This window comes from Pipistrellus kuhlii, unplaced genomic scaffold, assembly GCF_014108245.1.
Source record: "Pipistrellus kuhlii isolate mPipKuh1 unplaced genomic scaffold, mPipKuh1.p scaffold_m20_p_28, whole genome shotgun sequence".
Taxonomy (NCBI): domain Eukaryota; kingdom Metazoa; phylum Chordata; class Mammalia; order Chiroptera; family Vespertilionidae; genus Pipistrellus; species Pipistrellus kuhlii.
Window position 1 is genome coordinate 6,362,078 of NW_023425527.1, and position 24,799 is coordinate 6,386,876.

A 24,799-nucleotide genomic window follows, 5' to 3' on the forward strand; every position below is an offset into this window, starting at 1 on the left:
GGAGTGGTGTGAGCTAGCAGGGAAGGTTTGAAAAGTACAGATGCTTTGCATTCGCAGCAAACGGCGGCCCTGATGTTCTCAGGCATCAAAGACCAATCAGTGTCTATCGCTTCTGCTCCTACTTTGAAGAGGACCAAAGCTCTCTGTGTGGGAGGAGCGGGCAGAGGAGTTAAGCAAGGGAAGGGGAAGGGATTGCAGGTGATCTAGCATTGCAGTTAGGTACGTCCCTTTACCAAATAATAATAATAATAATCTATAAAAATTAAAGTGTAATATGCTAGTTAGACCAGACGTCCTTCTGGACAACCTTCTGGATGAAGCCGGGGCTGTGAGGGAAGCCCAGGTTCTGGGTGCCAGAGGGAAGCGAGTGCCAGCAGCTCAGGGATGGAAGGCCTACTCTTGTACGAATTTCATGCATCAGGCCTCTAGTGATAATAATAATAATAAAAGTTAAGCATTTTTTTTTTTGCCCGCTGTTTTTAACCACTGAGCTATCTGAGAACTTAGTCTTCAGATATGATAATGAATAATTAAAGAAAGGTTCAAGCTATTTTGAAGTTTACACTTAACGTACTTTGAAGGCAAGAACAGAAGTTTTGACTTGATTTGCAAACATCTGCTATTGTTCATCTGTCGGACTCCCCAGGAGATTGTCTTAGGACCCTGAGACCCGTCATCCCTGTTTTCCAAACTGGGTTCAGTGGGGCCCGTGTTTCTCCAACGTGGGGTGAGCAGGATACATCTTTCTGGGATTAATCTTACGTGATGATTGGAAAAAAAAAAAAAAAAAGAGTAATTTAGCCCTACCTGTTTAGCTCAGTGGATAGAGCATCAGCCTGCGGACTGAAGGGTCCCAGGTTTGATTCCGGTCAAGGGCATGTACCTTGGTTGTGGGCACATCCCCAGTAGGGGGTGTGCACGAGGCAGCCGATTGATGTTTCTCTCTCATCGATGTTTCTAATTCTCTATCCCTCTCCCTTTTTCTCTGTAAAAAATCAATAAAATATATTAAAAAAACAAACAGTAATTTATATTAAATATGTTTTTTTAAATTGATTTCAGAGAGAAGAAGAGAGACAGATACAAACATCGATGATGAGAGAGAAAAATCATCTATTGGCTACCTCCTGCATACCCCTACTGAAGGGAGAGCCCAAAACCCTGGCATGTACCCTGTCTGGGAATCTGTGACCACCTGGTTCAGGTGTCGATGCTCAACCACTGAGCAACACCAGCCAGGCCAATAATTTAATTAAAAAAAAATATATATATATATTTAATATATTTTATTGATTTTGTACAGAAAGGAAGAGAGAGAGTTAGAGAGTTAGAAACATCGATGAGAGAGAGTCATTGATCAGCTGACTCTTGCACATCCCCTACTGGGGATATGCCCACAACCAAGGTACATGCCCTTGACCGGAATTGAACCCGGGACCCTTCAGTCCCCAAGCCGATGCTCTATCCATTGAGCCAAACCGGTCCCGGCGAATAATTTAATTTAAAACGAATACATTGTGGGCCGGGATGCAAAATTCACATGAACTCTTTTGGAGAAGGAGGAGATTTTGGTCATTTGTGTTTCAATATTTTGACCCTGCCACACATATAAAGCTCTTAAAAGGAATGGTATTCTCAACGAGAGAGTCTGGCCATTACTTTTTTCTTTTAAATTAAAGTATAACTTCCATGAAGTGCACAAATCTAAAGTTTGAACCTCAGTGGATGAATTTTTGCATATGTGTACAACTGTTGTAGAATAGTAAGAAGGTAGGAAAATTCCAGGACAAGCAGAATAGGGAAACTAAGTTAAACAGCAGTTTGCAGACCACTAGTAAATCCTATCTTCCCTAAAATAAGGACACTTAAAAGTAACCGAGTTGCACTTCTCAAACAGAGGGTAAGTGGCTTAAATCACCCCACTCAGGGAGACAGCAGAAAGTCAATTACAGTGTAATTTGCCAACAGCAATCACGGACAGATGAAGTTAAGAGACTAAACCTCGTTTTGGTTACGTCTATTGAGATCCTCCCCTAAGACCTCCCCTAAACACCCAGCCTTAAAACCCCTCAAAATGAAGGTCCCAGGGCACCCTCTCCCTCCAGGGGGCATGCCCTTGACATTCCCTTCCTCTCTTCTTCCCCCACAGACTTGCATCTCATAAGCTCCATGGGACCCCATAAGACTTGTAACCAGGGGAGCAATGGGCAGTGGCAGCTTGTCCCAACCTAACCCCCCTGAACTTGTCTCCAAAGCCCCCTTTTCGCTCACTTCTCAGTGAGTCAGAGCAGCCCAGCCTAAGTTTTCCTGTTGCTTCTTTTAAAATCTTCCTTGTTTCACAGCCCTAAGTATACTGAGTGGCCAGATTATTATGATTTCTCAATGCATAATAATCTGGTCTGCCTCTCTCCTCTCTCTCTCTCTCTCTCTCTCTCTCTCTCTCTCTCTCTCTCTCTCTCTTTCTTTGTGCATGAGTTGGGTCTGGCCAGCCTGGCCGGGGGAGGGGACATGGGCAGTTGGCCGGCCTGCCTGCTGGTCGGACTCCTGGCCAAGGGGGCAATTTGCATATTAGCCTTTTATTATATTGGATATACACTGATTGGCCAGATTATTATGCGTTTAGAGATCATAAAAATCTGGCCACTCAGTATGTTTTTTTGCTGCATTCAATACATTCTTGCTTGTTTTCCTACACTTTGTCTCTTGATTGTAATCTTCCTTTCAAGGAGACAAGAACAGACAAAACCAGTGAGATAAAATGTGAAAGGAAAAACAGAAAAGAACAGAGGTGGGGGCATGGTTAATGCTAACCCTATCCCTCTTTCATAAATCACAGAGGATCAAGGTGCGCATGTGAATGTTGAAATAAACAGGTCTAGCAAGAACTCCTGCTTTGGTTCTGTATCATCTTAAAAAAGAACTGAGCTGTGTAGTTATTTTGAGTTTAGTAATTATAACAACAATGTTGCTTCCCAGCTGGATTGTCTGATGTTTTTCTTAGAAATGCTAAGTTGCTTTGTGGTTTAGGAGTGTCTATTTTTTTTTTCAGTGTCTATATCTTATTGATTTTATTCAATAACTCACAAACTTTTCAATACCATGATCTCTTTTAAAAAAAGTTTCTGATATCCACCCATCACCATAAGTTTTTAAAGACCTTGTCCTACACAGCCAGGATCATTATTTAAATAATAAAAATCTCTCCCCATAAAAAAATGAACCAGCCAATTATTGGCATGTGAACAACCAGTGATATCACACTAATTGACTAAATCTAGCTGAAAAAGACATAGTGCTTTGGATAGCCTGATCAGCTTTAGCACTCCCTAGGATTTTCATTACTAATTTGTTTTGTTTTATACATATTTTTATTGATTTCAGAGAGGGAGAGAGAGAATCATTGATCGGCTGCCTCCTGAATGCCCCCTATTGGGGATCAAGCCTGCCACCAGGGCATGTGTCCTTGACCAGAATCAAACCCAGGACTCTCAGGTCCGAAGGCCAATGCTCTATCCACTGAGGCAAACCAGCTAGGGCTCATTACTAACTTCTTTTTTTTTATTTTAAAAAATATATATTTTATTGATTTTTCACAGAGAGGAAGGAAGAGAGATAGAGAGCTAGAAACGTCGATGAGAGAGAAACATGACCAGTTAGTTGCCTCTTGCACAACCCCTACCGGGGATGTGCCCGCAACCAAGGTACATGCCCCTGACCGGAATTGAACCTGGGACCCTTCAGTCCACAGAGGTTCTACCGCTGAGCCAAACCGGTTTCGGCACATTACTAACTTCTTGAAATGTTTCCACGAAACAGTTCACTCTTTTATTATTATTTATTAATTATTGTATTATTTTTGTCTCACCCTGTACAATACGCTTTATCCTTCTTTGTTTCTTTTCTGTTATTGTTCTTGGTGTTGGAAAGCAAGGACAATGGGCTGAGAGCAGAATAAAAGGAGACAATATTCAGTGGAAAATGCATTTCACGTCTCTTTCAGGTAGCTCTTACAGACCGGGAGGCGCTTTTTCTAAACACCGCCCCACGACAGCCCCACCCTCCTCTCCTCTCCGCTCCAGTCCCCTGGGACCGGCGCGCGAAGGAGGGGCCCTCGCTGCAATACCACAGTCAGCCACAGGGAGGAGACAGCGGCCGCAAGTGCCAGAGGGCCTCTCTGGCCCGCGGTGGCCGCGGCGGCGGCGGCGGAAACGGAAAAGGCGGGACCTAGAGCGCACGTTGCGTCAGCGCGTGCGAGCGTCGAGGCTGGGTCTCCGGAACCGGCGGGTCCTTCCAGCGCGTGTGGGAAGTGGAGACGCGCTCGGTCGGACCTCATGGCGGAGATCATTCAGGAGCGCATAGAAGACCGGCTCCCGGAGTTGGAGCAGCTGGAGCGCGTGGGCCTGTTCAGTCACGCGGAGATAAAGTGAGCGGGGGACGGGGAGGGGAGAGCCGGGCGGGCGGAGGGCGGATGCGGCGCGGGCCGGGGCTGGAGTACCCGATCGGTGTTTGTTTTTCCTAACGTGGCGGAAGCCCATCCCTAGGTGTTGAGGATGCCTGGAATTAGCTTCTCATTATTTATTGCAAGGGGACCCGCCCCACAAAACATACGGACAGCCCTGTATGGGGCCAGGCCTTGGGGCTTTAAGGGTGATTAAGACCGGGCTCTGCCCAGCGGGCGCTCACGGCCCTGTGGGTGGAGGGGACAGCCGGTTGGTGACAGAGGGGTGCACTGTCTGTCTGTCTGTCTGTCTGTCGAGGGTGGTGGATGCTCTAGAGATGCGAAGAGGGGACCCCGGAGGAGTTAAGTCTTTCCAACAAGACTTGAAGATGGGGGCTCATTGAGTTCAATAACCTGTTCTCTAAACAATGTCTGGCCTAAAATTGGCATTCAGTAATGGGTTAACATTAAGTGCCATAATTTTAAGTGCTTTTCTGCGACTGTTTCTTCATTTTACAATGACCGTGAGTGTCCTGATGTAAATATTGTTAATGAAATGTAACATATTAAGTGTGGACTCTTAATAAGGGCTCAGCGAATGTTGTTATTAACTGGAGACAATTATTGGTCTTGCATATCTTGCATTACATTCTCCCAAAATGCACATTTCCTTTGTTTATTTCTTAGCTAAGTACAGAAAGTCTTCTCCCATAAAGTCCTTGTAGAAATAATAAACCTTCCTATGTAGAGACAATCTAGGTTTTGGGTGTATGTGTGGGGGTGTGTGTATGTGTTTTTTGTGTTTTTTTTTTTTTTTTTTAGTGTGCAAGTTGGGAACTCAGAAGGAATTTAGGAAAGATAGTTGATTATTATTAAAACTTAAGTGACCTGAATTTGGAGGAAAAGGAATCTTTATTAATGCCACATATAAATAATGCAAAATATTTAAGAATTTTTTTTTCTCGCCAGTGGGAATGTTAGTGGTCCTGGCAATTAAGATGATTTTCATGAAAGTTTAAAAATATGTCCTGATGCCCTTAAGAAACAGAAGTAATCATGTAAGAGCATACTTGCTTATGAAGGATAATTATCTGGGAATTATGTGTTTTAAATATATAAAAAATTGAGACTTAATAAAACCCATAATGATTTAAGCTTTGCCTTTTTTTAAAAAAATATTTTTTACTGATTGCAGAGAGAGAAAGGGAGAGGGAGAGAGATTGAAACATCAATGATGAGAGAGAATCATTGATTCGATGCCTCCTGCATGCACCCCACCAGGGATTGAGCCTGCAACCGGGCATGTGCTTGTGACCGGAATCGGACCTGGGACCCTTCAGTCCACAGGCTGACGCTCTATCCATTGAGCCAAACCGGCTAGGGCTAAGCTTTGCTCTTTTCAAGTGTTACATTTTAAATGGCTTTCTCCTCAGGGCTATCATTAAGAAGGCTTCAGATCTAGAATACAAAATACAGCGAAGAGCACTTTGTAAGGAAGACTTTATCAATTATGTTCAAGTAAGTGAACAATTTCGTTACTTCTAATCTCTTCACATATTCTAAATTAATTGAATGGTCAGATTGATGTAAATTTTCTTTTCTTTTTAAAAAAAAATATTTTATTGATTTTCTTACAGAGAGGAAGGGAGAGAGATAGAGAGCTAGAAACATCGATGAGAGAGAAACATCGACCAGCCGCCTCCTGCACACCCCCCACCGGGGATGTGCCTACAACCAATGTACATGCCCTTGACCGAACCGAACCTAGGACCTTTCAGTCCGCAGAACAACGCTCTACCGCTGAGCCAAACCGGTTTCGGCTAAAAAAAAAAAATTAAAAAAAATTTTTTATTGTTGAGAGTATTACAGATGTTCCCCGCCCCCATTACTCCCTTCCACCTGCTCCCACCCTACCCCTAGTCTTCACTACCCTATTGTCTATATCCATAGATAATGCATCCTATATAATAAAATCCTAATATGTGAATTTACTGAATGGCAGAATGACTTGTTGCTCTGGCATGCAATGATCACCAGGGGGCAGACACTCAATGCCGGAGCTGCCCTGGTGGTCAGTGTGCTCCCACGGGGGGAGAGGGGAGTGTTGCTGAGCCAGAAGCTGGGCTAATGGCTGGTGAGCACAGCTGTGGTGGTGGGAGCCTTCTACCTCTGCTGCAGATGGGCGGTAAGGAGTGAGGGGTCCTGGACTGTGAGATGGCAGTCAGACATACCCGAGGGGTCCTGGACTATGAGAGGGTGCAGGCTGGGCTGAGGGATCCCTCACTCCCTTGCCCCCTGCTCCCCCCAGTGCACAAATGTCATGCACCGGTCTCTAGTATCTCTTTATAAAAGCCTAAGTGACTAAATGACCAGTCGACTGGTCACTGTATGCGCACTGACCACCAGGGGACAGATGCTCAGTGCACAGGATCGGGCTCCCTCCTGTTTGGATCTGGCCTGTGGGGATTGGGCCTGTGGGGATTGGGCTTTCCTACATTCCTCGAGGGGTCCCGGATTGTGAGAGGGTGCAGGCCAGGCTGAGGGACTCCACTGGTGTAAGAATCCGTGCACCACTCTAGTATGCATATAAGATCTTTGGTTAACTTCTGACAGACTAACTTGTGGGGAAAAAAAGGAGAGTGAGTTTGATGATAGTAGCTGGTTGGAAAGTTGGAAAGTTTATGTCTGTAAGTCTGTCAGTTTAGAAAGAGGTTGCCATAAGATTCTTCAGTCCTGTAAATGAATAGAAGATATGAGTGAGGATAAAATAATACATGCTAGCCCGGCTGGAGTGGCTCAGTGGTTGAGTGTCAACCTGTAAACCAGGAGGTCATGGTTGGATTCCCAGTCAGGGCACATGCCCGTGTTGTGGGCTTGATTCCCAGTAGGTGGTGTGCAGGAATGATTCTCTTTCGTTGTTGATGTTTCTATGTCTCCCTCTCCCTTCCTCTCTGAAATCAATAAAAATATATTTAAAAATATATATACATGCAAGACTAATTTTCAGATGGGGGAGAATACCGTAGCTAATATGTTAGATGACAAAATCAGGATTCAGAAAGAACCCAATAATAAGATGAAATGTTATAAGATTAAAGGTTCTGAGCTTGAATTAAACAAAACTAATGGGCCCTGGTCAGTGTGGCTCAGTTGGTTGAATATCATCCTGTGCACCAAGGGGTTGCAGGGTGGATTCCTGGTCAGGGCAAATGCCCAGGTAGTGGGCTTGATCCCCAGTAGAGATTGTGGAAGAGGCAGCTGATTGATGTGTCTCAGTTATCAATGTTTTTCTCTCTGCCTTTCTCCCTCCCTCTTTTTCTAAAATCAAAAACATATTTAAAAAGCACAACAAAATCCTAACAATATGTACAACCTGGCTAAGAGTGCTGTATTTTAAAGAGGTCCTAGGGCTCATAGTAAGTTGCTAACTTAAAATGATCCAGGAGCATATTATGTAAAAAAATAGAATTTAATGGATTTTTGTTAATGAAAGTGGGGTGCTAAGTTGAACAGAAGACATTGCAAATAGTAGGCACTCAGAAGATGTTGATTTGAAAAAAGTGTGAAGCAGTGTGTTAGATTCAAGACTACATTTTAAGATGGTTAGAAGGCAGCCAGGATGGAAACCTCATTCTAGGAGGATTTATTGAAGGAAATAGAGGTGTTTAACTCTCAGGAGTCTTAAGAAGTGGCAGACTACTTCACTCTTCAAATACTATTTAAGAATTGGGTGTTGATTAGATTGATTTGTTTAGTTTTAATAGAGTATGACTGAAATAAATAGATTAAAACATATAAACACACTCTCTTACACATATTCCCACATCCCCCACTTGCACACAACCATATAAACTTGCTATGAGGTATAAGTGACATTTATTTTTAGTATTATTTAATCCTCACTTGAGGGTATTTTTTTCCATTGATTGCTAGGAGAGAGTGGAAAGGAGGGGAGGAAAAGAGAAACATCCATGTGAGAGAGACATATCAATTGGTTGTCTCCCACACGCTTTCTGCAACCGAGGTACATGCACTTGACTGGAATCGAACCTGAGATCCTTTAGTTTAAGGGCCTGTATCCACCTGAGTCAAATCAGCTAGGGCATATGTAGTATTTTGGAGTTTGGCAGAAGTAAAGTGAATTTTCAGTGAATGCTAGGCATTTACTGTAGATTATGCTTTTTGATAGCAAATTACCTTTTACTTTTTATTCCTGGTTTTTATTTACTTTATGATTTTAGCTAAATGTATTTCCTATAAATGTAAAGTATTATAATTTTTCTTATTTTTTGGTATGTTTTTTTTCCACAGTATGAAATTAATTTTCTGGAGCTGATCCAGAGAAGAAGAGCTGTAAGTATTATAGATGATTTTCTGGAAGTTTGAAAAAATACAGAATGAAATAGGGTGGCTTTATAGCTAGAACTTGGGTTTGGGAAGCAGTTGGCATTGATAAGTTGCATGATGATGTACTCATAAAGGGTGTTTGTAACTATTTGCTTTCTCTGTCAGTATTGTTGAATGACCAAGTAGGAATGCTGCTTTGGATAAATGTAATTAAACTGAGGCTTTTTTGTTTCTTTGTTCTTTTTAGCGCATTGGGTATTCATTTAAGAAGGATGAGATTGAGAATTCTATTGTACACCGGGTACAAGGCATATTCCGACGAGCTTCATCAAAGTGGAAAGTAAGTGATCAGAGCTTCCTTAGAAGATGTGAAGATATGTATTATACATGTTATGGTGTCGATATTCAAATGTACTGTCTTTCTATTCTCATCTTGGATGTCTCAGTACTTATTCTAATGATGGTATCATTACTTGAAACCACTCATTAAGAAAATAGACCTCTCCCTACAATTTGGCTAGTAAGTGGATAGAGTGTCGGCTTGTGGATTTATGGGCCCAGGTTCGATTCCCGTCAAGGGCATGTACCTTGGTTGTGGGCACATAACCCAGTAGGGGGTGTGCAGGAGGCAACTGATCATGTTTCTCTCTCTCATCAATGTTTCTAACTCTCTATCCCTCTCCCTTCCTCTCTGAAAAAATCAATAAAACATATTAAAAAAAAGATGTATAAAAAAAGAAAATTGATCTCATTACTTTATAGTTATTCTGTGAGGATGGTGCTTAAAGCAGTGGATCTGATACATAATTAAGGATCAGAAAGTTGTCTGGGATTTGTTTTGATATATCTAAGGAAAGACTTGGATGTGGGAAGATAAAGGCTTAGAGTACAGGCAGTATCTCAGTAACATGATTTTCTTCAAGTTCAGATCTGGGACTGGTACACCCTATATGGACTAGAGGCCCGATGCATGGAATTTGTGCAAGGGGTTTGGCCCTCGAAGCCCTGGCTTCGTCCAGAAGGTCATTTGGCTGTCTGGTCTAATTAGCATATTATGCTTTTATTATTATAGATTATATGGGAAGTACTTTGGATTCCTAGGAATGACAAATTTTGGGTTGCTATTCTTTTTATTTTTTGGTTCAAACCCAAAGCTATTTTTCCCATTGATTTTTATATTATTATTATTATTATTATTATTATTAAAGTATATTTTTATTGATTTTTTACAGAGGGGAAGGGAGAGAGATAGAGAGCTAGAAACATTGATGAGAGAGAAACATTGACCCGCTGCCTCTTTCACACCCCCTACCGGGGATATGCCCGCAATCAAGTACATGTCCTTGACCGGAATCGAACCTGGGACCTTTTGTCTGCAGACCGACGCTCTACCACTGAGCCAAACCGGTTTCAGCATATTATTATTATTTTTTAATATATATATTTTTGTTGATTTCAGAGATGGAAGGGAGAGGGAGAGAGAAAAACATCAATGATGAGAGAGAATCATTGATTGGTTGCCTCCTGTATGCCCCCCACTGGGGATCAGGCCTACAATTTAGGCATGTGCACTTGACTGGAATTGAATCTGGGGACCTTCAGTCCCCATTCCAACGCTCTGTCCGTTGAGCTAAACTAGTCGGGGCTCCATTGATTATTAGAGTGTGGAAGAAAGGGGGAGAGAAAGAGAGAGAGAAACATCTATGTGAGAGAAACACATAGATTGGTTGCCTCCCACACACGCCCTGACATGCTGTACTACACCCCAGGCTTGGGATTGAGCCTGCAACTGAGGTATGTGCTCTTGACTGGAATTGAACCTGAGACCCTTCAGTCCTTGGGCTGATGCTCTATCTACGGAGCCAAACCAGCTGGGACTGGGTTGCTATTCTTGATTGAGAATATTAAAAACTGTATTGAACAAATTGGATAGACAACAGATTTTGTCTTGGAGCATGGTAGGTGGGAATAGGGAACAGATTGAGTTATTGTGGGTAAGAGACCTAAGGCCTATATACACTAACAGGTATCATAACTGATTAGATTTTCTGAAATCTGCCTTTGTTTCAAAGTTGTTTTAAATAAAAAGTTCAAATTCAGGCAGCTTACTCCATACTTTTTTTGCAGGATGATGTTCAACTTTGGCTATCCTATGTAGTCTTCTGTAAGAAATGGGTGAGTATCTGGACAGCTGTTTCTTGTTCCCTTTTCCCTTCTTTCAGTTAGTTGGCCTTTTGAGCCCCATACTTGACTACCTAATTCCATGTTTTCTCCAAAAGAACCCAAGAAGGCTGAACTTTAGTGTAACAACATTGGCATATCTGAATGATTCAGTGGCTTTCAATTCAGTTGAAAAGAAAATGATCTTTATGTGTATTTGTTCGTTAAAGTTGAAAAATTTTTAACTTAATTTTATTATTTTATTTGTTTTTGAGAGAAGGAGGGAGGGAAGGAGAGAGAGAGAAAGAAAGAGAGTCTTGTATGTGCCCTGCCTGGAGGTTGAACCCACAACCCGAATGCATTGTGACAATTCTCCAACCAAATGAGCTACTCAGCCAGGGTTTGAATTTTATTTTATTTTATATTTAGGATATTTATGTAGTGTTGTTGACTAGTAAGTAGAAGGAAACTGTGAGTGTCTGTGTATGCTTAATGCCCCTAATGATAGCCCCATTGGATTTTATAGATGGTAAGAGTACAGGCAGATCACTTAAGGGATTAGTAGCAGTGATTTTGCTGTGTAGGAAATATAATCTTTCTTCCTCTTTTCAGGCTACCAAAGCTCAACTTAGCAAGGTATTCTCTGCCATGTTGGCCATTCATTCCAACAAGCCAGGTATGGTGAAAATCCTTGTCAATTCTTTTTCTGCCTTTTATGTAAATGCATACTATTTTCCTGATAAACCTAAAAGAACTTACTATGAGAACGTGAGCTTAGGTACTCGGCCTTAGCTGACTTGGTTCCTGAATAACTGCTTCTTCGTTCATCTCTGCCTGCTGTGCACTGGTTACTGTGCCAGGCATTATATCTGTAAAAGAAACTCTTTGGTCTTTTGAGGGACATTCTATTTTTTTTTTAATATATATTTTATTGATTTTTTACAGAGAGGAAGAGAGAAGGATAGAGAGGTAGAAACGTCGATGAGGGAGAACTATCGACCAGCCGCCTCTTGCACACCCCCCTCTGGGGATGTGCTCACAACCAAGGCACATGCCCTTGACCAGAATCGAACCTGGGACCTTCCAGTCTGCAGGCCGACGCTCTATCCACTGAGCCAAACCAGTTTCGGCGGGACATTCTATTTGAAGGCAGAGATACTTAAGGGATTTCAGAAACTTGCAGGGGAAAAGATTAATACAGAATACAAGAGTGACTGGCACACAGTAGGTGGTCATGTTTTGGAAGAGAAACACTACTCTGTGATACTGTGTGGTGGCACATTATTTTACAGTGGAGGTGTTCCTGCACCTGTCCTCAAGTGTTAGGTTCAACCAGACATTTTATAACCCACAAGGCTCAAATAGGTTACGTCTGGCACTAGTTTGTTCAGAAGAATACAGCAGGACAGCATAGGTGTCTGAGGTAGCGTGCTGTTAGCACCTCAGAGGCTAGTGACAGTTCAGGTGCGAGGGGATGAGTGGGCAGAGGAGCCACTCTGGCTTACGGGACCCATGGATGGGCATAGCTTCCAAGGACCCTAGCCTAGTCCAGATGTGGTTACCAACCATAAGTCACTTTTACCAAAGGTAATCTTACCTTTATTAAGTTTCTAGGGAAATGGTTAGAATGCAAACTCAAGTTTAATTTCCCATCTAGAGGTATGATAAAAATTTAATTTAAAGATTATGAGCCATTTAAAAAATTATGAACTATTTTAATTAGCGAAAAGAGCAAAATAATTTTATTTCATTGATTCTAAGATGCACACTTTTCCCCCATCATTTTATCACTTTTAAAATTTGTACCGTATGTGAATTAAAATGATGTTGAGCCCAAACCGGTTTGGCTCAGTGGAAAGAGCGTTGGTCTGTGGACTGAAAGGTCCCAGGTTCGATTCCAGTCAAGGGTATGTACCTTGGTTGGGGGCACATCCTCAGTAGGGGTTGTGCAAGAGGCAGCTGGTTGGTGTTTCTCTCTCATTGATGTTTCTAACTTTCTATCCCTCTCCCTTCCTCTCTGTAAAAAATCAATAAAAAAGCCGAAACCGGTTTGGCTCAGTGGGTAGAGCATCGGACTGCGGACTGAAAGGTCCCAGGTTCGATTCCAGTCGGGCATGTACGTTGGTTGTGGGCACGTACGTTGGTTGTGGGCACATCCCCAGTAGGGGGTGTGCAAGAGGCGGCTGGTCGATGTTTCTCTCTCATCGACGTTTCTAGCTCTCTATCTCTCTTCCTTCCTCTCTGTAAAGAAATCAATAAAATATATTTTAAAAAAATAATCAATAAAAGATATGTTAAAAATAATATAAATGATGTTGACTTTATATCTGATGAAATACTAATAGAAACATAATAACTACTTTTAGATGTTAATATTTACCTGTTTTTTAAAAAAATATATATTTTATTGATTTTGTACAGAGAGGAAGGGAGAGAGATAGAGAGTTAGAAACATCAATGAGAGAGAGTCATCGATCAGCCGCCTCTTGCACACCCCCCACCGGGGATATGCCTGCAACCAAGTTACATGCCCTTGACTGGAATCAAACCCGGGACCCTTCAGTCTCCAAGCCGACGCTCTATCCATTGAGCCAAACCGGTTTTGGCTTACCTGTTTTCTTTAGGCTATTTGTAATTTTAGATAAAGCAACAATAACTATTACAAACTCCCTTCTTTTCCTTCCTCTTTTGGTAGGATTAAAAAATTTTCTTTCAGTATTATAATTGGAGCATTCATTTTTTGCGTGTGCCTGAGTTAATTACTTTATTAAAATGAAGTCTGATGTTTTCATTTATAGCTTTGTGGATTATGGCCGCCAAATGGGAAATGGAAGATCGCTTGTCTTCAGAAAGTGCAAGACAACTCTTTCTTAGAGCTCTGCGCTTTCATCCCCAGTCCGCAAAACTTTACCAAGAAGTGAGTGTGTGTGTGCATTACTGAGAGAGTGAGTCTCACTTTGGTCCTCTGGAGACACACATTCTTTAAGTTAAAGGGAACTTCAACTTATGGAGGCTAGGGGTTAGTAGGGAGTTGCTGGAGAAAGGGGGATGGCAGGGTACATTTTGGCCAGTAGTAGGTGTTGACCCTGTGCATCTTCTAGGTTCTTGGTGAGACATTAAAGCTCCTACCTGCACATTATGGTTGGGAGGGGTAGGGAACTGGACCTTGTTTCAGTTGGGGGCTAGGGTTCAGCCATGTTTATACCTTTGCTCTTATTTATTTATTTATTTTTACTCCCCCCCTCCCCCCTTCCTCCTCCTTTCCTTCCATTCACTTCTCTTTCCCTCTCTACCTCCTTTCTTTCCTTTTCCACTTTTCCCCTCTCACTCACCCCCTTATCTCCTTTTGACTTCTCTTCCCCTTTTTTCTCTATTTTCTTTTCACTCTCTTTGGCTCTTTTTCTTGAGATAGCTAGTTTCTTCCCCTCTTGGTAGACTTATTTCCTTTTGGAGGGGTACACTGGAACAATGATGGCCATCTTTTTGACGAAAGAAAACCAAGCAAATGTTGGAAATGGTACACTATTGGAAACTTTGCACCCGTTTCTGAGATATTTTGTCAGGATAAGGGAGAAATTGCTAGTTAGTCTTCAAGTGAAAATTAAACCTTTATGCTGAGGGGAAAAAGATAATGGGTTTTCATGCTAATCGGTATTGTAGCTGTCACAACCTTATTTTTGTCTTGTAGTAATTTAATGATATTTTATATTGTACTCTTTAAAAAAAAAATATATTGATTTTTTTACAGAGAAGAAAGGAGAGAGATAGAGAGCTAGAAAGATCGATGAGAGAGAGACATCGACCAGCTGCCTCCTGCACACTCCCTATTGGGATGTGCCCGCAATCAAGGTACATGCCCTTGACTGGAATCGAACCTGGGACCTTTCAGTCTGCAGACTAATGCTCTATCCACTGAGCCAAACCAGTCTCGGCAATATTGTACTCTTTAAAAATATATATATATATTATTGATTTTTTTACAGAGAGGAAGGGAGAGGGATAGAGAGTTAGAAACATCGATGAGAGAGAAACATGTGATCAGCTGCCTCCTGCACACCCCTACTTGGGGATGTGCCTGCAACCAAGGTGTACATACCCTTGACCGAATCTAGCCTGGAGTCCTTCAGTCTGCAGGCCAGCACTCTATTCTCTGAGCCAAAGGGCTTTATATTGCACTCTTAATTCCTTTGTTTCTTTTCATGTTCTATTAGACATTTGCTGCCTTGATTCTTTTTATTGAAAAACTGTAAGAATCAATTTTCCCTGCTGTTAGAGGATTATTGTATGGTATTTTTATTTATTTATTTTTTCCTCATCACTATTTATTTCCCCTACATCCTCTCTGCCACCTCTGTCCACCCCCTTGGTGTTATTATTTTACATGTTTTTTTGGAGGCTTTCAATAAAGGTTCATACTTGTATTTTCTAAAATGGGAATAGATTTATTGTTTATTATCAAAAGTAATTAGAATTTGTTTATTATAAATAACTCAGAGAAAATAGTTCTATGAAAAAGTAACAGAAAAAGTACTCTTATCACTCATACTTTATGCCAATTACAGATATTTAAAATAGGTTTTATTTTTGGAAAGTAGTACTCTATAAATTCTGTGTTCTGTATTTTTATCTAATACTAAAGGCCTCTTGTAAATTTGAACACCGGTGTGGTCTCTAGGCCTGGCCTGCAATCAGGTCTTATCAGGGCTTCCCTCAGCTGCCAGCTGGGGCCTTTCTTCGGTCCACGCTGCCCCCTGCTGGTCAGCGCCCGTCATAGTGAGCAGTCAAACTGGTTGGTTGAACTTCCAAGGGGACAATTTGCATATTAGCCTTTTATTATAGGATATCATGAATATAGTTCCATGTTAGTATATATTGATCTATTATTAGTGGTGTTCAAACATTTTGGTCTCCTTTCAATCTTGAATTACTGAGGACCTCAAAGGTCTTTTGTTTATATGGGTTATAGCTATCAGATTTTACTTTATTGAAAATTAAAACCAAGAAATTTAACAATAGTTATTTAAAAATAAATTCATGATATGTTAATGTAGATTAATTATTTTTAGATGAAAGTAGCTCTTTTAAAACAAAGTTGAAAAAGAAGAATGGCACTGTTATACATTTTTGTTAATCCCTTGGATATCTGACTTAATAGAGGACAGCTGGATTCTCAGATCTCCTTTTGCATTCAGTCTGGGGGACAGGGCCCATTATATAGTCTCTGAAAAACTTCAAACTCTTACAATAAGAGTAAAAGCAAGGAACATGTTAGTATTGTTATGAAAGTAATTTTCATCTTGCAGATCACCTAAAGGGTATTGAGAACCCCTACATTAGGATTGTAGTATGCCATTAGTAAATCATGTTAATCATGCATTAGTTTCTCTTTATATACCTGATATTATATATTTGCCATTGATTTTTACTTCAAAATAATTACAAATTCTCAGATAATACAGTGAGGTCCTGTGTACCATATACTCAGTTTTCCCTGTTGGTTACATTTTTATAATATCAAAGTAGTATAACATCAAAGCCAGGAAATTTTTATTGGTATAATGTGCATATAGTTCTTTTTCTCCTCATATGTGTAGGTTTGTGCAGCCATTGAAATCAAGATACAGAACTGTTCCACTATCACAGAATCTCCCTCCTTTTCAGTGCCAGCTAGTTTCATAGCAGATAGACCACACCCTAGACTTTCCCAGATCCAATTATTATGGGTAAAAAAAAGGGCATCTTACATATTTCTGATTTAAAAAAGTTATCTCCAAAGCTTTTCAGTTCATCATTTCCCTTCTGTAGTACTTTAGGATGGAGCTGATGCATGCTGAGAAATTGAGGAAGGAAAAGCAAGAATTTGAACAAGCCAAAATGGATGTGGTAAGAGCCTAATGTGTTATAACTTGTTAAAATGCATAGTGTTTTGAGCTGCCTAGGTGTAAGAGAAAAGTCTTTGGAATTTTTTTTCTTTCCAATTTAATGTCATGTTTGGAAACTTTAAGATGAGTCTAGAGTTGACTTAGTAAAAATGGGCTTAGTAATAAAAATGGAATTTTGTGCTATAAAAATAGACATTTGGACTAATTGGAGTGATCCTCAAAATTATTACCGATGGAATGGCCAAATACTACTCTTTAATATTTTATGATTTTTTGAAGTGACACATTAATGGAGCTTGAGAAAGGTTATGAAAGGTGTGGTTTCCAGCCTCTTTAAAAAAAATTTTTTTTTTATATTTTATTGATTTTTTACAGAGAGGAAGGGAGAGGGATAGGGAGTTAGAAACATTGATGAGAGAGAAACATTGATCAGCTGCCTCCTGCATACTCCCCACTGGGGATGTGCCCGCTACCAAGGTGCACGCCCTTGACTAGAATCGAACCTGGGATCTTTCAGTCCGTAGGTCAATGCTCTATCTACTGAGCCAAACCAGTTTTGGCTCCAGCCTCCTTTTTTATATAATTTTTAATGTGACAGGATAATTTTAAAGAAAAGTTTCAGAATGCTAGAACTGCAAAAGGAATTTTGCTATCATCTATGTTGTGGTTTTGAGCTCTGAGATTAAAAAAAAAAATTGATTTTTAGAGAGAGGAAAGGAGAAAGCGAGAGAAACATTGATTTGTTGTTCCACTTATATATTCATTGCTTGATTCTTTTTTTAAAATTTTATTTATTTATTTTTATTATTATTTTTTTATAAAAAAATATATTTTTATTGATTTTTTACAGAGAAGAAGGGAGAGAGATAGAGAGCTAGAAATGTCGATGAGAAACACCGACCAGCTGCCTCTCGCACACCCCCTACTGGGGATGTGCCTGCAACCAACGTACATGCCCCTGACTGGAATCGAACCTGGGACCTTTCAGTCCACAGACTGACGCTCTACCACTGAGCCAAACCGGTTTCGGCTAAATTTTATTTTTTAAATTAAATTACTATTTGTGTACATATTTTAACATTGTGTCCCTCTTCACCCCATCCCATACATACCCTCCCTCCCTAGAGTTTTGTGTCCATTGGTTGTACTTATATGCATGTATACTAGTCCTTCGGTTGATCTCTTATCTCCCCCAGATCTCCCCATTGGCTAATTCTTGTATGTACCCTGACCAGGGATCGAACCTTGGTGTATTAGGATGATGCTCTAACCAACTGAGCTACTTGGCCAGCGTTCTGAAATTTTTCATAGAGTTGTACATAGAAGGGCCAATAGGGCATGTAAAACTTGACCTGTTCTGGTCTAAATGTGGGGGAGACCTTAAGCCAAGTGATCCCGTACCACTCAGGAGCCTGAGAGAACATAGGTCGAAGATCATCGATCTTATTCAACTACACGTTTATAAGTAAGGGAACTGGCAGAGAGAGATGTGATTTGCCAGAGGTCATATGGCACAGATAGTCTAGGACAGTTGGTTTTTATCCTAATTCTTTTCCTACTTGAACTACCTGCTAAGTTATGTTCAATGTCATACCCTTTAGGAAAATCTTGATTATCCTGAAGAAATCCTTACCGGTGAGTTGGCACGGATCATCTACAAAAATTCCATCAACATAATTAAAGGTAGGTATCTTTTGAAAATCTATTTATGATGGGAAAGTGAAACCATCTAATTACAATGGGGAATACCTTTAGCTAATTTTGAAAATTTCTGTTAAAAATTCTATTAGAATATGTATAAAACTCTGATTGTAGGAATATTGTCCTTTCTCTCAGAAAACTTGTCGCCCTTTAGGATATACTTGAACATTTCAATAAGTTTTTATTTAATGCTTAATTCATGTGGGGAGTTGAAATAGATGATTTAATACATTTCTTTATGCCCTTAAAAAGTTTAGAATAAAGCTACAAGAACTTATAAATACTCCAAAATATTAATAATGGCTTTGCTTGTGTAATGAAACTATGGGTGTTTTTTTTTTTTCTTTTGTTTTTTTTCTGCTTTGTCCTATTTCTCAATTTAAAACTAACTTCAGTACATCAGGAAGGTGGTACTTTTATTTTTATTTTTATTTTTTTTATTTTAAAAATATATATATTTTTTATTGATTTAAAAAAATATGTTCTATTGATTTTTTTTTTATAGAGAGGAAGGAAGAGGGATAGAGAGTCAGAAACATCAACGAGAGAGAAACATGGATCAGCTGCCTCCTCCACACCCCCTACTGGGGATGTGCCCGCAATCAAGGTACATGCCCTTGACTGGAATCGAACCCGGGACCCTTCATCCGCAGGCTGACGCTCTATCCCGAGCCGCGCCGGCCGGGCTCAATAACTTTTCTTTACAGCAGTAACAGCCAACGCGCGGCACCGCCCAGGGCTTCTTCAGGAAGGTGGTACTTTTAGAGTAAAGTGATACTTCAGAGTCTTACTCCCCTCTCCCACTTTTTAAATTTTAGGTGCAGAATTTCATGTGTCACTGCTTTCAATTGCACAACTATTTGATTTTGCTAAAAATCTGCAAAAAGAAATTTATGATGAGTAAGTAAAATAGTGGAAAGGTGGATATGGCTGTTCTTATTTTGTGGTAAGGGTTTGAGGTTGGATATTTAGAAAGTGGGGAAGATACCACATTAAATCCTTGGAGGGAAACTGGGAAACTATATTTTAGGACCATTGTATCATAGTAAATCATATTAAAAATATATATTCTAAACAAACAAAATATATATATATATATATATTTTCTTGGAGAAGTTGTGTGACTCACCTACTGGATTTCCTTAGAAAATACTTTGCCTTTATTCAATAACAAGTAAATCCTACAGTTTTTATAAAAATCTATATTTCTGCTTTTCTGGCATGTCTTTTGTCTGTAAAATGAGAGTTGTGCTCATGAATGTTTATTGTTGAGTGCTTCAGGTGACCTTATTCCTTTTTTTTTTTTTTTAATCCTCACCTGAGGATATTTTTCCATTGATTTAAAAAAAATATTTTATTGATTTTTTACAGAGAGGAAGGGAGAGGGACAGAGAGTTAGAAACATCCATGAGAAACATCGATCAGCTGCCTCTTGCACACCCCTGACTTGTGATATGCCTGCAACCAAAGTACATGCCCTTGACTGGAATCGAACACTGGACCCTTCAATCTGCAGGCTGAAGCTCTATCCGCTGAGCCAAACCGGTTAGGGCTCCATTGATTTTGAGAGAGGGAAAGACAGAAAAATATTGATGTGAGATAAACAAGGGCCGGGGCTGGGGAGTAGCTTGCAACCAAGATATGTGCTCTTGACCGATATTGAACCCAGGACCCTTTGGTGCACAGGCTGACACTCTCCACTGACTCAAACCAGCGAGGGCACTTGATTCTTTAATTCTGGTTATATGGTTGTGAGTTCCTTGGAGCCTACCTATGGGTACTTCACTGTGAAGTAGTACCTCTTACTTTCACAGGAGATAAAGTAGAACTTGGATCTGTTTTCTCTTAGACAACTTCAGGGTTTTGGTAAAGGATTAGGTGTTGCTTTTTCTGTCTTCATTATAGAAATGCAAGAAGCCTGGGTATACTAAGGTTCTCCAGGGCTCAAGGAGGATTGTGTCCTCAAACCTCCCTGCTGATTTGACTTTGAGAGCTAACTTGAAAGGTAACATTTGTGAATGATGTCTGAAACCTAATGGTGACAACTCTGATCACCCATAGACAAAATTTATACAGTGAGTCTTCAGATAACAGACTGTTAAAGGGCTGTCTTGGATACATTTATAGAGCATACAGAACTGTCTTTTGGATATTCTGAATTAGTCTCCTGCCATAGGATTCATGCTAGTAAACTGTTTCCAGCCTTCAGGCTCTGCACACAGATGACCCTCTCACTTGGGATTACGTGGCACGGCGAGAATTACAGATCCAGCCGCAGCCAGGAGAAGAGCAGCCTGCGACAAAGCGAGCCAGAGCGCTGGAGATGGGCCGGAAGGAGGACCGCTGCTGCGCGGTGTACGAAGAGGCAGTCCAGACTCTCCCTACAGGTGAGCTGCCCCACACCACGGTGCGTGCGGAAGTGATGGCGTTCCTGGGGGAAACGAAGCTCCATTCCCGTGACCAGGTCGCTTTCAGGAATCTCGCTTGGCTTTCCAACCTGTTCTTTGGTGGTGAAAGACGAAGCTTTTATGGCCTTTCTTGACAATAGTGATATATATATATATATATGTATGTATTCACTTATCTGTGAGAAATGATATTAGGAAGATTGTTTAATTATAATTCCTTAACTATCTTTTAATATAGATTACTTCCTAATTTTGTAGTGTTGGAGTATTAAGGTAGAGGGTATATGTAACATGGCTTTTAATTTTTATATTTATGTCATTACTCAGTTGTTTCCCCCCCAGTGTTTGAGATGGCTTATTGGCTGTAATCAGAATAGCTCCCCCTCCCGCCCCATGAGATTAGTTTAAACCCTTCTTCAGAGGAGTTTTCCCTTCAAAGGAAAGAGGTATGATGATTGTTAAACTAAGCATTGGTGATTGATCAGTGAAATCTTCCTGACTCTTTTCAGAGGCCATGTGGAAGTGTTACATCAACTTTTGCTTGGAAAGATTTGCTAAGAAGACAAGTAATCAATCCCTCAGAGGGCAGGTAAGGACGTGGTCACAGGGCTGAGTAGAAAGTGACTATCTTTTGAAAGAAGGACAGACTTTTGGGGCCTGGGATAGCTTCCAAGAACCCCATGCTTAATTGCTCTTTCTCCTTGAGTGACCTGTCATTCTGAAGGTCTGAGTCTGCTTCCTCCTTATCCTGGTCCCTGGGTCGGGAAGTGCTCTCTCGCTGGGCTGTGCTTGGGGCAGCTGTCCAGCTCATCTAATCATCAGTGAAGCCACCTCAGTCCCTTCTCCCAGCTCAGAAATGTGTGAAACTACATTTGTCCTATCAGAGGCTGGCACCCTCTGCTGGGATCTCTGTGATGAAGTGGGCATTTTTCTGATTCCAGAGGCTGGAAAGGACCATGTCTGCATTCAGGAAGGCACATGAACTCGGACTTCTACCAGAATTCCTGTACAAGCAGTGGGTAAGGACACTAACACATTCACTGCTGTTATTCGTATTCAGTTCCAATGGTTCATGCTGGTGTCATTGTTTTAATACACATGGTCATGTGACTAAGACCATTTGGAAATTTGGCATGGTGGATGTAGAGAGCATTTATTATACATTTGGCTCTCAGTGTTAGATATATGACAAAATGAAACCTATACTAGTAAAGGGAAGAGTGTTATATAGCAGGAAACACTCAGAACCAGGAGTCGCAGTTTGGGTTTGTTTGTCCTCAATTTCATCTTTTACTGCAGTGTTTTTCAACCTTTTTTGGGCAAAGGCACACTTGTTTCATGAAAAAAATCACGAGGCACACCACCATTAGAAAATGTTAAAAAATTTAACTCTGTGCCTATATTGACTATATATAAAGTAATTCTCTTGAATAGGAATCAAATAAACACAAAGAAAGTATTTTATAATTACTTTATTATGAAATATTAAGTAAACAAAATAGTGAAAAATTATAAAATTCTTGTCTTGTCTGCACCTACGGCACACCAGGCAACATAGTGTGCCGCGGAACAGCGGTTGAAAAACGCTGTTTTACTGAACATGCCTTTCCTAGTTTTTAATCTCAATGCCTGGCCCAGGTTAACCATTGGTACAATTAAAACAGATTAGATGTGTTCCTTGTGTTTCAGAAGCTAACATTCTACCGTGTTTCCCCGAAAATAAGACATCCTCCAAAAATAAGACCTACTTACAGGTTTCCTTCTGAGTGAAATATAAAGCATCTCCCCGAAAATAAGGCCCCCCTAGGCTAAACATGAGAGATTTGGTCCACTGATTCTGAAAGAAGTGGAGTCACAAGAAATTCACCAGCAAATTCAGGAATTGGATTGTTATGATGATGTTCCAGAAGATGATGACATGATTGTCATTGAATAAATGAGTAAATTCTTTTCTTTAGTTTTTTTAAAATATATTTTTATTGATTTTTCACAGAGAGGAAGAGAGAGGGATAGAGAGTTAGAAACATCGATTAGAGAGAATCATCGATCAGCTGCCTCTTGCACACCCCCTACTGGGGATGTGCCCACAACCAAGGTACATGCCCTTGACCGGAATCGAACCTGGGACCTTTTAGTCCGCAGGCCGACGCTCTATCCACTGAGCCAAACCGGTCCCGGCGAGTAAATTCTTGATACTGTAAGATTCAGTTTGTCTGGTTTGTGTTGACAACTACCGTACTACCGTACCGTATACAGGTAATAAATTTTCTTTATTTTCATTTAACAATAAATGTGTACCGTATTCTTCTTCATGGAAAAATAAGACATCCCCTGAAAATAAGACCTAGCACATCTTTGGGAGCAAAAATTAATATAAGATACTGTCTTATTTTCGGGGAAACAGGGTAGTAGGAGGCACATTACCAGGGTGGGTAAGGATTATTACAGAGATTAGAGTAATGTGCTATGGGAGTACATAGTTCTAGATCAGGTTTTGCCACTTAATAGGAAAGTGACTTGGGTAAATCACTTAACCTTTCTGAGTTTGATTTTAAAATAGTGATAGCAGTCCTTGTTTTTGCCACGTCACAGAATTGTTGAGAGCATAACATGAGATAATGAATCTTAGTGTATTTAAATACCTCTGGAGGGCAAAAAAGGACCAAAATCTTTATATTTGTTTAGTGCTTTGATTTGTATAACTCCTTACTCATATCATTATGTGATCTATATAAAATCCTAAGCTACTATTACGACTGGTTGATGGAACAACCAGATGCGCACTGACCACCCGGGGGCAGACACTCAATGCAGAAGCTGCCCCCTCGTGGTCAGTGTGCTCCCACAGCCAACCTCTAGCGGCCCACCAACCTCCTGCAGTTCCTTCCCCTGGCCAAGTGGCCCCAATGGGCCCCAATTGGGATTGGGCAAGATAGCCCCATTCGGCCCGTAGGCCAGGCCAAAGGACCCTACCCATTCATGAATTCGTGCACCAGGCCTCTAGTTTTTATGTAATTACGAGTGGTGTTTTGCTGTTTTGTATTCTATTATTTTTTACATTAACATTCAAAAATACTTTTTATGTATACTTACATGGTGCATGTTCTGTACATTAAACCATTATATTGTACCACCACTGAGGTGTCCTTCTCCCGCTATAGCATCTATCTGGTAAAAATTCCAGACATGGATGAGTTAAGCTGTCCCAATTTGAGTTGAATGCTGGCATGACAGTCCCACCCTATATATCCAGATGGGCTTTGCTTTGAGTATTGTCTTGGCAGTCATGCTCCTTATTGCTTATTTTGCCATTTACCATTCTGGCTATATCAAACATCCTCTGCTCTCCAAATCTCTCATTTTGTTCTTCCTAACTCTATCGTCTCATCACTCATTCAGTGACCTTGCCTTTAATGAGAGTGCCTCAACATACTGCTGCTGAACTTAAAATGCTTTGCTGATTTCTACATCCATCCTTTGTCCAGATTAATCCCCACCGAATGTTCTGTTAAAATTGATTATCAGATTAGTCTGTGGCTTTCCACTGTCTTTGGATAAAGAGGCTCACTGCCGTTAATTTGGCCCCTGTCTGTATTTCCAGCCTCCTTTGCTAGCCCTGCATTTACATCCTACCCCTCCAGCCATTCTGAACTTGGATTTCCTTTTGTATCCAAGCTCTCTCTCACCTTCAGCCTCTTGCATATACTAGTTGGAATCTCTGCTTTCACCTGATTAATGCCTGCTTTTTCTTTTCTTTTCTTTTCTTCTTTTTTTTTTTTTTAAAATATATTTTATTGATTTTTAACAGAGAAAGGGAGAGAGAAAGGGAGAGCTAGAAATGTCGATGAGAGAGAAACATCGAT

General features: G+C 40.6%; 1 protein-coding gene across 2 annotated transcripts in view; it reads left to right on the top strand.

The window, feature by feature from the left end:
- Window positions 1–4,257: 4,257 nt before the first annotated feature.
- Window positions 4,258–24,799, top strand: part of UTP6 (UTP6 small subunit processome component) — a 29,721-nt gene continuing 9,179 nt past the window's right edge. Inside the window, exons 1-13 of one of the 2 annotated variants that reach the window (XM_036454319.2) lie at window positions 4,258–4,423; window positions 5,872–5,956; window positions 8,750–8,791; window positions 9,033–9,125; window positions 10,913–10,960; window positions 11,558–11,621; window positions 13,744–13,862; window positions 16,751–16,828; window positions 18,429–18,510; window positions 19,347–19,428; window positions 20,731–20,915; window positions 21,446–21,525; window positions 21,878–21,955. In XM_036454319.2, coding sequence (XP_036310212.1) covers window positions 4,332–4,423; window positions 5,872–5,956; window positions 8,750–8,791; window positions 9,033–9,125; window positions 10,913–10,960; window positions 11,558–11,621; window positions 13,744–13,862; window positions 16,751–16,828; window positions 18,429–18,510; window positions 19,347–19,428; window positions 20,731–20,915; window positions 21,446–21,525; window positions 21,878–21,955 — 1,128 coding nt within the window. In that variant the 5' untranslated portion in view covers window positions 4,258–4,331. The remainder of the gene's footprint in view (window positions 4,424–5,871; window positions 5,957–8,749; window positions 8,792–9,032; window positions 9,126–10,912; window positions 10,961–11,557; window positions 11,622–13,743; window positions 13,863–16,750; window positions 16,829–18,428; window positions 18,511–19,346; window positions 19,429–20,730; window positions 20,916–21,445; window positions 21,526–21,877; window positions 21,956–24,799) is intronic. The other variant, XM_036454315.2, reaches the window with a different exon arrangement.